The following is a 15694-nucleotide window of genomic DNA, read 5'->3' as shown; positions in this document are numbered from 1 at the left end:
CCTGGACCTCTCTCCCCTAAACTCCAGACTCATATTCAAATGGACATATAATAAGCATCTAAAAATATGCATACAAGCTATCCTTAGTAAGATTAACAGCTGACTTCTCATCAGAAAACATTGAGGCCACAAGGCAGTAAGATGGATGACATTCAAATTGCTGAAAGAAAAAGACAATTCCATTTCTAGCAAAAATACCCCTCAAAAACAGGAAAAACCAACATAAAACACAGTTGATACATTTGAAAACACTGAGATAATACAAGTATGTTCTCTAAATACATTGGAATTTTTTAAAATTTTTTAATGTTTGCTTATTTTTGAGAGACAGAGTGAGAGCAGGGGAGGGGCAAAGAAACAGGGTGACACAGAATCCGAAGCAGGCTCTAGGCTCTGACCTGTCAGCATGCAGCCCAATGCGGGGCTTGAACTCACGAACCGTGAGATCATGACCTGAGCCAAAGTCAGTTGACCGACTGAGCCACCCAGGCACTCCATAAACACATTGGAATTAAATGAGAATACAAAAACAGGAAGAAATCTGGGAAATCCCCAAATATTTGGAAACTGAACAAGTTTCTAAGTAATTCATGAACCAAAGAAGAAATCACAATGGAAATGGACTATATTTTTAACTCAACAGAAAAGCAAATGTCGAAATTTATGGAAAGCTGGCTTAATATGACATAGTAGAATTTACAGGTTTGAATGCCTCTATAAAAATGGAAGAAAATTTTTAAATCAATCACCTAAATTTGAAATTTAAGAAACTAGATAAAGAGTAAACCAAACCAAAGGCAGCATGAGAAAGAATAAAATTAGAATCAAATCAATGAAATAGAAAACAGAACACCAGGGGCGCCTGGGTGGCTCAGTTGGTTAAAGTGTACAACTCTTGATTTTGGCTCAGGTCACGATCTTGTAGTTTGTGGGTTCGAGTCCCGTGTCGGGCTCCATACTGACAGCTTAGAGCCTGGAGCCTACTTTGGATTTTGTGTCTCCCTCTCTCTCTGCCCCTCACCCCCGCCCCCCCCCCACCCCCTGCTTACACTCTTTCTCTTTCAAAAATAAATAAACGTTAAAAAAATTTTTTTTTAAAGTCAAGTGTATCTGTATACAGTAGTAATGAACATTATAAAAACAAAATTAAGAAAACAATTCCATTTAGAAAAACATCATAAAGAATACTTAGAAAGAAATTTAACATAAGTACATAAGACCTGTACACTGTTGAAGAAAATTACAGATTTTCTAAATTAATGGGAATGTATACTATGTTCATGGATTTGGAAGACTAAATCTTATTAAGATGGCAATATTCCACAAATTGATATACAGAATCAAAGTAATCCTTATCAAAATCTCAGCTGGGCTTTTGGAGAAATTGACAAGCTGATGCAAAAAATAATATGGAACATAAAATAGCTAAAACAATCATGAGAAAAAACAAAGTTGGAGGGCTCATGTTCTGAATTTTAAAACTAACTACAGAGCTATAGTAATGAAGACAGTGTAGTACTGGCATAATGATACACATATGTATCTGTGGAATAGGATTGATTTAGGATCAATTGATTTTTAGGATCCTTATATTTAGGATCAGTTGATTTTCTTTTTTTTTTTAATTATTTTTTAAACTTTTTAAATATTTATTATTTTTGAGAGAAAGAGACAGAGAGCAAGCAGGCAAGGGGCAGAGAGAGAGGGAGACACAGAATCAGAAGCAGGCTCCAGGCTCTGAGCTGTCAGCACAGAGCCTGACGTGGGGCTTGAACTCACAGACTGCGAGATCATGACCTGAGCTGAAGTCAGCCACTTAACTGACTGAGCCACCCAGGCGCCCCATGGATCAGTTGATTTTCAACAAAGGTACCAACACAATTCATCGGTGCTGGAACAACTGAATAAAGTTGGACTCCTACCTTACAGCATATACAAAAATTAACTCAAAGAGAATCAGTGACCTAAAATTAAAACATTTCTTTTAAGATTTTTTTGTTAAGTAATCTCTACACCCAATGTGGAGCTCAAACTCACGACCCTGAGATCAAGAGTTACTCCTCTGGGAATGCAAGCTGGTGTAGTCACTCTGGAAAACAGTATGGAGGTTCCTTAAAAAATGAAAACTAGAACTACCCTATGACCCAGCAATTGCACTACTAGGTAATTATCCAAAGGATACAGGTGTGCTGTTTCGAAGGGACACGTACACCCCAATGTTTATAGCAGCACTATCAACAATAGCCAAAGTATGGAAAGAGCCCAAATGTCCATCGATGGATGAATGGATAAAGAAGATGTGGTATATATATAAATGGAGTATTACTCGGCAATCAAAAAGAATGAAATCTTGCCATTTGCAACTACGTGGATGGAACTGGAGGGTATTATGCTAAGCGAAATTAGTCACAGAAAGACAAATATCATATGACTTCACTCATATGAGGACTTTAAGAGACAAAACAGATGAACATAAGGGAAGGGAAACAAAAATAATATAAAAACAGGGAGGGGGACAAAAGCGTTAAGAGACTCTTAAATATGGAGACCAAACAGAGGGTTACTGGAGGGGTTGTGGGAGGGGGGATGGGCGAAATGGGTAAGGGGCATTAAGGAATCTACTCCTGAAATCACTGTTGCACTATATGCTAAATAATTTGGATGCAAATGTAAAAAAAAGAAAAGAAAAATGCAAATCAAAACCACAAGGAGATACTACCTTGAATGCATTAGGGTGATTAAAATAAAAAGACAATAACAAGTGTCAGTGAGGATGTGGAGATACTGGAACCCTTATAACACTGCTGATGGGATTGTAAAATGGTATGCAAACCTTGGAAGACAGCCTGACAGCTTCTCAAAATGTTGAACATAGGATAACTAGCAATTCTACTTCTAGGAATATCCTCAAGGTATCTGAAGACATATCACCACACAAAAACCTATACATGGATGTTCACAGCTATTATTCATAGTAACCAAAAGGTAGAAAGAGCCCAAATATCCATCAACTGATGAATGGATAAAGAAATTGTGGTGTATCCATATAACTGAATATTTTTTAGCCATAAAAAGTAATGAAGTATTGATACATGCTACAACATAGTTGAACCCTGAAAACATGCCCAGTGAAAGGAACCAGTCACAAAAGACCACATTTCATATGATTCCATTTATATGAAATATCCAGAATAGGCAAATCCATACACACAAAAGTAGTATGTCAGGGGTTGGGGAGAAGGGGCAGAAAGCAACTGCTAATGGGTACAGGGTTTATTTTTGGAGTGATGAAATGTCCTAATACTAGATAGTGATAATGATTACACAACTCTGTGCATAATACTAAAAGACACTGAATTATACACCTTAAAAAGGTGAATTTTGTGTTGAACTTCAATATAATTGCTATTAAACAAAATAAAGGTCCTCTAAATACACCTAGTTGCAATAGCCATAGGATAAAATTTCAGGCTTTTGTGGATTTTTTTTAAACCTGTACTTTGCCATATAAAGATCTCCTAGAGAGCTAAGCCTGTCAAGTGATTTGTTTTGTTTTTTGTTTTGTTTTGAACTAAAGAATAAACTGAAGTTGTGGTTGTAAAAAAAAATAATAATAAAAATGAAAATAGTTACACACTCCTCCAACTGACCTAGCCAGGTGCCCCCTCAAGATAAAAATAAAACTCTCAAAAGAAAACATAAGGGTAAATCATGACCTTTACACAATGGTTTCTTAGATAAGACATCAAAAGCACAGGGCATCTGGCTGACTCAGTCAGTAGAGCATGCAACGCTTGAACCCAGGGTCGTGAGTTCAAACCCCAGGAGGGAAACAGAGCTTACTTTAAAAAAAAAAAAAAAAAACAAAATATAACAACAACAAAAAACAAAGAAATAGACATACTGGACTTCATAAAAATCAAAAAAACTTTCATGCTGGAAACAATACCATTAACAAGTGAAGGAGGAACCTACAGATTATGAAAAAAATATTTGCAAGTCATATCTAGTAAGGGACCTGTATCAAGAATGTATAAAGAACTCTTACAACTCAAAAATAAAAAGGCAACCCAATTAAAAATGGGCAAAGTATTTGAATAAGCATTTCTTCAAAGAAGATATACAAATGGCCAATAAGCAAATAAAAAGATGCTCAACATAATTAGTAACTAGGAAAATACAAATCAAAACCTCACTGAGACTTCACTCCCACCAGGACAGCTATAATAAAAAAGACAGTAACAAGTACCATCATGAATATGGAGAAATTAGAACCGGCATATATTGCTGGTGGGAATGTAAAATCACGTAGCACTTTGGCCAACAGTTTCTCAAAATATTAAACACAGAACTACCACTCCTAAGGGTACATTCAAGGGAAATGAAAACAATATGCTGATAAATTTATACACAAACCTTCACAGCAGCATTATTCACAACAACCAAAAAGTGGGATCAACCTAATGCCCATCAACTGATGAATAAACAAAATGTGCTGTATCTATTAAAATGAAATATAGTATGGAAATAAAAAATAATGAAGTACTGATACATGCTACAACACAGATGAACCTCAAAAACGTTATGCTAAGTGAAAGTAGCCAGTCACAAAAGACTATATTTTTTATGATTCCATGTTATGGACTGAACTATGTCCCGGCAAAATTCATGTTGCAGCCCCAACCCCAATGTGACTACATTTGGAATCACAAACTTTAGGAAGCCTAAATGAGATCATAAGGGTGGGACCCTAATTTGATAGGACCAGTGTCCTTATAAGAAGAGGAAGAGAAAAAACATTTCTTTAAATAAATTTTTAAAAAATAATAAATAAAAAGAAGAGGAAGAAACACCAAAGTCTCTACACACCCACACAAAGAAGCAGCCACATAAGGACACAGCAGGGTTGCCTATAATCCAGAAAGAGAGACCTCACCAGAAACCTTGATGAGGCACCTTGATTTTGGACTTCTAGCCTCTAGAACTGTAAGAAAATAAACTTCTGTTGCGTCAGCCACCTGGTCTGTGGTATTTTGCTATGGCAGCCCTAGCAGAATAATACATTCCACTTATATGAAATGTCCAGATAGGCAAATATATAGGTACAGAAAGTAGATTACTGGCTGTCCAAGGCTGGAGATTAGGGTGGAATGGAAAATGGCTGCTAATGGGAACAGGGTTCCTTTTTGGGGTGATAGAGATAGTGTAAAATTAGGTTATGGTCATGGTTGTACAACTCTACGTACATACGTAAAACCAGTGAATTGCATACTTTAAATGGGTGGACTTTATGGGTGAATTTATGTGAGTTATATCTCAAAAAAGCTATAAAAGAAAAAAGGTATTACATTTTTTTTTAAATAGTGCCATGCTAAGTACCATTCTTTAAAATCTGAACAACTTACCAAATATTGTATAATTCTGGAAAGAAATGTAAAACATGGAAGATACTTCCTAACAGAAAGGGAAAAGGATTTCAACTGAAGTTCTTCTTCAGAAGTCTTTTCAAATATTGAAAAGGAAGTTGCACAAGCTATAAAAAATGCGATCGTTGTCACAACTAAGGGCATTAGGAGTTCATCCTTCAGTAGAAGAGGTAGCATACTGTAAGGGAAAAACAGAAAAAACATCAAAAGAGAATTGCCAGTTCAAACCACATCACTCTGAAAAAAGCTTTAAATGAGTTTATAAGAAGTATACTGAAAATACTATATGAGTATTGGTTTGACTTACCTAAATGTTGACACAAGTAAAAACCAGGTAGACATAAAAGGAATTTCACTTAAAACTAAGCAGACTGGTCTAAAATGATAAAGAAAAAAAAATATTTTAATCTGACAGAATTCCAATTCTTGTGAAAAATATAAATACATTTTATCTGTCTGATCTTCGGGGTAGCTAAACAACAAACAAACAAATAAAAAACAGCCAGTAAGGTCTCCATATAGATCACTGATTCATTTTTTTTAATACCTATCAATCCAAACTAAGTGAGTCTAAACATAGAGAAGGTATCTACTCCTCATAATAACTGAAAAACTGCTTCTTTCAATATTCCATTAATGGAACATTTTTTTTCTAGCCTACAAACAGCAGCTTAAAGGAAGGATCAGATAAACAGATACAAACATTCAGAGATAGAGTTTTTTCGTGTTTCATCCTACTTGGGAAATAAATCCATTCCCAGTATAGTGGTATTCAAACTTCTTTTGTATGATCCTCCATGATACATATTACTAATATAAGTTAAAAATTAAAGTTGTAACAGACAAGATCATCTTCTGCCACTGAAGCAAGAACAACAGAGATAAAACTTACAAGAGGAAACAAGCTGATAATGGTAGAATAAAAGAAAAGAGGGGAAAAAAGTAAGAAGCAGCTACAGGAAAAGAACAATAGTATAGGAAGAGGAAGCATAATGCCAATAAAAGGAACTTTATTATAGAGTTTAGGATTATGGGTCCCAACTCTGTGACCTTACCACCCACCCTGGTCTCATTACCTTCTGGATTCTACTGTGGCAATGTTCAAGTAGAAGAGGACCTGAGTCTTAGTCCCATCTCTGCCACTTATTACTGTATGACTTTGAACTTAATTTAGCCTTTTTTTCTTATGTATAAATGGAAATAATAATACTTGTTAAGTAGTTGAAAGAACTCTTTTACAAGTATTACCTAATTTTTTAACATGATTATTTCTGTGTTTCTAACGTTTACTAGTGATTGTGATACATTACTTGTGTACAATACTTGTTGTTATAGTTGTTTTGGGTCTCCTTATTTTAGAAGCTTTGAGCATTCTCCTTTTTAGAAGGATGACTTTCCCCCATATCAACTAGCATATGAGATGTAAAGTGTGGGGTTACAAACCAATTGAAAACTACTGCACTAAAAGAAAATACTAGAGGACTTTCAGTTTCACTGCTTGATGCTTTTTAAATCAGAATGTATTTATGTTAAAAATATACACATAGTAGGTGCTCAATAAACATTATTTCTCTTTCTGGGTCAAAACTCCCATTTATTCATTCAATATTCATTTACTGAATATAAGCATTTGTGGAAAACTTATTACGTATAAGCACTACTCTGAAAGGAATACAAAGAGGAATATAACTCAGCCCTTGACCTCAAGGTACTTAATATTTATAATCAAGTACTAAAATCCTCTGCATCCTCAACCTCTTTGAATCTTTCCCTTTATCACCTTGTTCAAAACAAACCTTGGCTCCCTCCCGCTGAGGACAATGCTGTCCCTCTGCCCTCTCAACTGTGCCTGTTTTGTTGTTTCCACAGCCTTCAAACAAATGGACCCAGAGGGAGATAGCATCCTTGGTCTTTATCACTTCTTCCACACCAGTTCTCCCTCTCTCCGCCCGACCAATCTCTACCTTTGAATCTCATGTCATCAGGCTTCATCTCTATTAGTCCTCATCTTTGTTACTATCCACCAACCACAAGGTCACTTCCCTCATTACTCAATCATTTCAACTCCTCACTGTCACTCTCTACAACCCTACTCATCTTAATTCCTGGCAATTTTTACATAGACATAAGTGATCTTCCAACATGCTGACTTCTCATTTGCTGGAGCTCCTCTCTTCTGGTGATCACATCTTCATCCCTACACCTTAGGGTCATACTCAGGACTGCAACCCCTCCATAATCACAACCCATCAACTGCATCCTGACCACTATCTCCTACATTTTCAGCACTCCAAACTCCAAACAATCTTTTATCCCATCAAGACTTTCAATCCATTATTCCTACCACCTTTTCACTTTGCCTCACTCCTTTGAAGTCTTCCCCCCTTCTTAACCAAGCAGTTTAAATTCTAAGGTCAATCATTATAATACCGCCCTGCATTCACTCGTAAGCCCCGAGCAAGCCCATTATCCTCACTAGACAAAACCATAAACCTGGAAAGACCCAACTCTCCACTTGTACTTATTCCAACCATAGTGAGGAATTGCTCTTGAGAAAAACATTTACCCACACTATTTTCACTTTAAATATATGATCATGATATTCGAGTGTGTCCAACACCTACTATGTATTTCTCTAGTCTGTTCACATTCTGTGTCTCCTTAGAATAATTCACACCTTCTCTCTCCTCATAATCCCCAAAGCTCCAACACATTCTTGCCCAATGGCCTTGCCTTCCACTTCACTGAGAAAACTGAAGCAATTAAAAGAACTTTCACAGATGCCACCATCACATCTACTCTCTCCCCAGCATCTGTACCTATCTACCCTATTCCCTCTATTTATTAAAATGAAAACTCATGTATCTGTCCAATGCCAGTTCCATTTGTGCTCTAGGTCCTATCCCACCTCCCTTTCCAAGGAATTTGCTCCAACCTCCTACCTCCCTCCTCTATCATCAATGTTCCCTCTCTACTGACCATTCCCACACCATGATTTCTCCTATCTTAAAACAAACGGGTACCTGGGTGGCTCAGTCAGTCGAGCATCTGACTCTTGTGAGATCAGGTCATGATCTCACAGTTTGTGGGTTTGAGCCCTGAATTGGGCTTTGTGCTGACAGTGCAGCGCCTGCTTGGGATTCTCTCTCTCCCTCCCTCTCTCTGCCCCTCCCCCACTCACTCTGTCTCTCTCACAAAAATAAACGTTAAAAAAAAAAAAAACCTCACTTGACTCTACTTTCTCTAACAGCTGTTGCTCTTATTTTTTTCTCCCCTTTTCAGCAAAACTCACCTAAAGAACCCATCTCATACCATATACAAAAATTAATTCAAAATGGATCAAAAACCTAAATATAAGATCTAAATTCATAAAATTCTTAGAAATAACATGAGACTAAGTCTTTATTATGTTGGATTTGGCAATAGTTTGTTAGATTTGATACCAAAGCCTAAGCAACAAAAGAAATAATAAATTGAACTTCATCAAAATAGAAAACTTTTAAAAGATTTTAAAACTTTAAAAAAATGCTCAAAAGCACTAGTTATTAGGGAAATGCAAATCAGAACCACAATGAAATACCACTTCATACAACTAGGATGGGGAAAAAAAGGAAAATAACAAGAGCTGGAAAGGATGTAGAGAAACTGGAAACCTCATACATTACATTACTGGTAGGAATGCAAAATGGTATAGCTGTTGTGGAAGTTTCATGGTTCCTCAGTCAGTTGAATATAGAATTACTACATGACCCAGAAATCTCACTCCTGGGTATAGACTCAAGAGTACTGGGGCACCTGGGTGGGTCAGTCAGTTAAGCACCTAACTCTTGATTTCCACTCAGGTCATGATCTCATGGTTCCTGGGACTGAGCCCTGCATCAGGCTCTCTGTGCTGACAACAAAGAGCTTACTTGGGATTCTCTCTCCCCCTCTCTCTGCCCCACCCCTCCTTGTGTGCATATGCTCTCTCTCTGCCAAAATAAATAAACTTGAAAAAAAAAAAAGAGTACTGAAAACAAATGTTCAAACGAATATGCAGGAATGTTCATAGTGGCACTACTCACAATAACCAAAAGGTGAAAACTCAAACATTCACCAATTGATGCATGGATGAACAAAATGTAGTAAATCCATACGATGCAGTATTATTCAGGCATAAAAATGAGTATTGATACCTGCTACAACATGGATTAACCTTGAAAATCTTACATAAAAGAAATCAGGCACAAAAAGCCACATATTGTATGATTCAAATTATATGAAATATACAAAATATATAGTAATATTTTAATTTTTTGAGGAACTTCTACAGTGTTTTCCATGGTGGCTATACCAATTTACATTCCCAACAAGAATGTAGAGTTCCCTTTCCTCCACATCCTTACCAGCACTTGTTCTCTCTTGTCTATTTGATAAGAACCATTCTAACATGTGTGAAGTGATATCTCATTATGGTTTTGATTTGCATTTTCCAGATGATTAGTGATGTTGAACACCTTTTCATGTACCTGTTGTATATCTTCTTTGGGAAAGTATCTATTAAGGTCCTTTGACCATTTTCAATAAAATTGTTTTTTTTTTACTAATGAGTTGTATGAATTCCTTATATATTTTGGGTGTTAATTCCTGATCAGGTATATGGTTTGCAAATATTTTCTCCCATTCCACAGACTGCCTTTTCATTTTGTTACTCATTTCCTTTGTTATACAGAAGCTTCTTAGTTTGATGTCATCCCGCTTATTTATTTTTGCCTTTGTTCTTTGTGTTTTTGGTGTCATATCCAAAAGATCATGCCAAAACCAATGTCAAGGAGCTTTTTCCCTATGTTTTCTTTTAGGAGTTTTATGGTTTCAGGTCTTGCATTTAAGTCTTTTTTTATTATTGGGGGCAGGGGGCAGAGGGAGAGAGAATCTTAAGCAGACACTACACTCAGCATGGAGCCCAACACAGGGCTCTATCCCATGATCCTGGAATCATGACCTGAGCCTAAATCAAGAGTCAGATGCTCAACCGACTGAGCCATCCAGGCACCCCACATTTAAGTCTCTACTCCATTTCAAGTTAATTTTTGCGAATGGTGTAAGATAGGTGACCCATGACCTTAAATATCTTCTTTAGTCAGCTTCCAGGATATCAACCTTGTGGTTTTTCATCCTACATCACTAACCATTCCTATTTGCCTCTTCTCCTAAGACCTCTTAACATTGTGTGGCCCAGGACTCAGTCCCTGGTTCTTGTCTCTATATATACTCGCTCCTTTGATTATGTCATCCAGTCTCATGACTTTGTCCTCTCTACTGACAAACTACTAAATTTCTATCTTTAGCTCAAACCCCTCTCATATATCCAACCTAGACTTAAATCTAAATGCTAACCCAATATCTCTGCTTCAGTATCCAAAGATCTGTCCAACACTGAACTTGGTCTCACCAGGTGTACACCTAGCCTAATCCTGTTTCAATGGCATTCTTCCCAACTTCAGTCAATCACTATTCTATCCTCCTAGTTCCAAGTGAAAACCCATTGACACACCTTTGATTTTTCTTTTTCTGTCACATACTACATACAAATCATCAGGAAACCCTTCTGGCTCTATTTATATATCCACAATGACCACTTCTCACTTCTTCCACTATAACTACCTTGATCCCAATCACCACCACCTCTCACCTGGATTATGGTAACAGCCTTCTAAGTGGTTTCTGTGTTTTCTTGCTCCATACAATCTATTCACGACCTGTAGCCAGAATGCTTTTTTTTTTTTTTAAACTTCATTGAGGTATAATTGATACACAAAGAATCGCACATATTTAATGTGTATAATTTGACAAGTAGAGTGGATCCTTTTAAAACATCAAGTCAGGGGTGCCTGGATGGCTCAGTCAGTTAAGCATCTCATTTCGGCTCAGGTCAAGATCTCGCGATGTGTGAGTTCGAGCCCCGCATCAGGCTCTGTGCTGACAGCTCAGAGACTGGAGCCTGTTTCGGACTCTGTGTCTCCCTCTCTCTCTCTGCCCGTCCCCTGCTCTCATTCTGTCTCTCTTTCAAAAATAAATAAACATTAAAAAATATTTTAAAAATAAAAATAAATAAAACATCAAGTCAGATCATGCTTATTCCCCAACACCCTTCCAAGGCTCCCCACTTCCTTTAGAATAAAAGCCAAAGTTCCTAATGTGGCCTACAAGGCCCTATAGAATTTATACCTCTGTTACCTCTTTAACTTCACCTTCTATTACCCCCTACCTTGACCACCCCATTCTGGCCACATTGGCCATTCTGTTGTTCACTAAACATACCAGGCATACTCCCATCTTAGGACCTTCACACAGGCTGTTCTCTTCATCTAGAATGTTATTATCCCAAATATCCACACAGCTAATTTCCTCATCATCTCCAGTCCTCTCAAATATCTCCTCAATGAGGCCTACCTATCTGTATTGAGATTACAACCTGTACTTCTCCTGTAACCCCACCTCCAATACTCCCAACTTCCCTTATCCTGTTTTATTTCTCCCTCATGGCCTTTATTACCTTCTCACACACTGTTTAATTTCTTATTTTTATTTATTAGTGTCTGTCCTTGAGAATGAAAGCTAAGAACGTAGGAATTTTTGTCTGTTTTGTTCATGGATACATACCAAGTGTGCAGAACAGTACCTGACAACCAGTAGGCACTCACTGAACATTTATTGAATGATATATCTGTTTAGCGATAGATTAGCTAGGAACAGGTCAAGAAAAACTTTCAATGCTAACTTTAAAATATTTTATCAAAATTACATTAAAGCCATGCACTGTTATAAATGACATAAGCACAGCTGTAGAGCAGGAACTCCAAGCAATTCAGGGCCCGGGGCGCCTGGGTGGCTTAGTCGGTTGAGCGTCTGACTTCAGCTCAGGTCATGATCTCACAGTCTGTGAGTTCGAGCCCCGCATCAGGCTCTGTGCTGACAGCTCAGAGCCTGGAGCCTGCTTCGGACTCTGTGTCTCCCTCTCTCTCTGCCCCTCCCCCACTCATGCTCTGTCTGTCTCTCTCTCTCTCTCTCTCTGTCCCTCTCTCTCAAAAATAAATAAATGTTAAAAAAAAATTTTTTTTTAATTTAAAAAAAAAGAAATTCAGGGCCCAAGAGCTACTATGTATGGTCAGATTATAGATCACTGAATGGGCTGCCTTTGTATGGGGTAGAAATTCTGGGGAATTTGAAAGCAAACCTTTCCATAGTTCCATCACCTGGCACCAGGAATTTGTGGAGGGTCAGCCAAGCCTCACTTAATAGTGGTAGGAACTAACTCAGGTTTAGACTTTGGAGGATGACACTAAGCTGTCCTCCTAGTCTGCAATGATGTGAGACAGTTTTGTTTCAAGCAAAGAAGCCTTCCACATAGGCCAGCCCAGCTCAGAGCAAGCTCTGCACTGAGATCTTAGTCCAAAGCTCCACCTAACAAAAGCAATACTTTTTCCATTTGTCATTGGTTATTCTGTCCATGGCTCTTCCACAGGAACCTAGCAAACACAGGATAAGGCATGGAAGAGTCACAGGCTGGGATTGATCTAGGGCAGGATTCAAGTATTCCAATGTGTTCTGGGTAAACACTATTTTAATGTTGGGATAATATACCTCCACTGTCACCCAATATCTATGATGAACTGTGATGACCAGGAAAAAATTTTAATGCTCTTAAAACAAAGCAGTCTGATTAAGAATGGCCAATTGTGTCTAAACAAAGATTTTGACAAAAGAAACAGGACGGAGCCAACATATGAAAGCCCCTCAAGAGGTGAAAGAACAGAGAACAAAAGCTACTGAATAGATGTGGAAATGAATGAAATGAAAAAGGCAAAGATGATAAACAGCCTCCAATCTGAGGAAAAGCTCTTTAGAAGACATATTTATATTAGCATATAAAAAATATATATGAAGAAACAGACAGAAATAAGTGTGTCAGTAATAATTCTATGAAGCCTTTTCAATTTAAAATATTATATTTTATAAAGAAGTAAAATTGTAAGAAATCATTCTGGAAAAATACAATGTTATGAATAATTTTATCCAACTACATAACATTTGTCACTTAGGTGATTATATGTAGGTAACAAATTTATGTATATATTATAAACATATAATAATAAATAAATAAAACACATACTTGAAACATTTTTACTTACAATGATACCAAGAGAATGGACTTTTCATGTACTTGGAAAGAAAATAAAAAGAATGATAGTGCACAGCTAACCTTTAAGGAAAAAGGGGGAAGAATGAGATATAACAGCTTGTCAATCATAACAGCAGTTTAAATATGAATCTAAATAAAGTCATTTTAAGTAAAATTTTAAAGCTTAATGTAGCTTCTATCTAGAAAGAAAATACCTACACAACACTAATATGCATAATTTTATTCAAATTTAGTAAAATATTTATTAAAAAACAATGATTATACAGCTATACTTAACCATCAAAAACAAGTTTATTCAGACTCAGTTATGAATAAACAAAACTACTAAATACTTCAGACACAACAATCGTACCTTCATCCTCCCTTGGAATCTCTAACAATTAAATTTAATTTAATTTAATTTAATTTAATTAATTAAAAAGCATTGAAGGACAAGAAGTTCAAAATCTAAAACCAGCAAGACAAATCTATTTTAGTGTTTTTAAAATGTACATTTCAATAAAATATATTGAATATTTTATAAAGTAATCATTTGTTATTTGGGGTTTTAAATCAAAATTATCTAGATTTTCAGAAGGTTATGATCTGCATATTGGACATCTATCTACACAAATCCAACCCAGAGCAAATCCTATCTACACCACCTTCTAAATACATTATCTACCTACTTCTTTCCACTGCCCTCTGCTGATGGTGGCAGAGAAGTAGTCTAAGCCACACTCATCTTTCTCCTGGACTCCTGCCACAGCCTCCTAATTGGTAACTACACTCTTGCCTCCCACAGTCCACTGTGCACTCAGCCACCACACCAGATCATGTAAATTTCCCTATTTAAGGTCCTCAGGTAGCTTCCCATGAACACTAAGAATGAAATCCAAACTCCTATATGGGTTCTGCCTTCCTGTTCCAGCCTATTTCTTACTGCCTCCCTCACTCACTTCATACCAGCCATTTCATACCTGTCTATGTGCCAAATATGCCAATGTGTTCATGCTTTAAAGAAAAACATTTTATCAAGTCAGAGCACAGATCTTGTGAATGGCTCCTTCTGGCCATTCAGTTCTAGGCTCAAAATGTCACTTACCTCAATCTAACCAAATCCATCAGCACTCTTTTCACCTAATGCTATTTTCTTAATAATCCTAATCACTCCCAGATATTTCCTGGTTAACAGATCTATTTTGTTGCTTATCCTTTCCTGCCACTAGCATGAAAAACCCCAATTAAGAGAACAGGGAGGTTACCTGCCATTCACTTACACACCAGTACCTAGAAAAGGACCTCCTCGCACATTAGAGGGCATTCGAAAAATACTACTTGAATAAATTAAAGACAATCACTTTGCTGCTATAGATGTATTAGTGTTCACACTATCAACTACCTCAATTACAGACTTATGTTGAGAAATAATTCAATCTTCACTGAAAGAAATACACTTGAAAATAATTATAATGGGACATGATTTCAAAGTTCTCAGAAGTAATCAGTAAAAATTCAAAACATCAACACAAATAAAATTACAGAAGTCATTAATATAAATCTTTTTTAGTTTTTTAAACATAGTGGCTTGTATTAAAACACAGCAAACAGCGGCACCTGGGTAGATCAGTCGGTTAAGCTTTCAACTCTCGATTTAGGCTCAGGTCATGATCTCACGGTTCGTGAGCTTGAGCCCCGCATCAGGCTCTGAGCTGACAGTGCAGAGCCTGTCAGAATCCCAAGTGGATTGTCTCTCTCCCCCTCCCCCAATCATGTTTTCTCCCTCCCTCCCTCTCTCTCTCAAAATAAATAAATAAACTTAAAAAAATAGCAATTTCCAGAATTTCCAAATTCTGAATTTCCAAAAATAGCATTTCCAGAAATAGGAAAATAAGAAAAATTAGGAAATAGGAATTAGGAAAATAAGAAAAAATTAGGAAAATACGGGAAAAAATGTTTTTCCTGGCTTATAATCCTAAAAGTAATTACCTCTAACACTGCTACGGTTACTTAAGTTCTGAAATTTCATTTGCTTATCTGTGAAATCTACCTTTATTGGTATGTTATTTCTTAGAAAAATAGCATAATCTCATGTAAGCCTGCAAAT

At 36.7% G+C, this 15694-nt stretch overlaps 1 protein-coding gene across 5 annotated transcripts in view; it reads right to left on the bottom strand.

Annotated features, from left to right (window-relative positions):
- The window catches only part of ALG6 (ALG6 alpha-1,3-glucosyltransferase), a 61213-nt gene that overhangs the window by 2682 nt on the left and 42837 nt on the right, over positions 1-15694 (bottom strand). For all 5 annotated transcript variants that reach the window (XM_015078852.3, XM_015078851.3, XM_015078849.3 and 2 more), the window contains 3 exons: positions 13598-13668; positions 5734-5802; positions 5406-5604 (listed from right to left, as the gene is read on the bottom strand). In XM_015078852.3, coding sequence (XP_014934338.1) covers positions 5406-5604; positions 5734-5802; positions 13598-13668 — 339 coding nt within the window. The remainder of the gene's footprint in view (positions 1-5405; positions 5605-5733; positions 5803-13597; positions 13669-15694) is intronic.

The sequence above is a fragment of the Acinonyx jubatus genome, chromosome C1 (genome assembly GCF_027475565.1).
Source record: "Acinonyx jubatus isolate Ajub_Pintada_27869175 chromosome C1, VMU_Ajub_asm_v1.0, whole genome shotgun sequence".
In the NCBI taxonomy this organism is placed as follows: domain Eukaryota; kingdom Metazoa; phylum Chordata; class Mammalia; order Carnivora; family Felidae; genus Acinonyx; species Acinonyx jubatus.
This window is presented reverse-complemented; position numbering and strand designations above follow the sequence as displayed.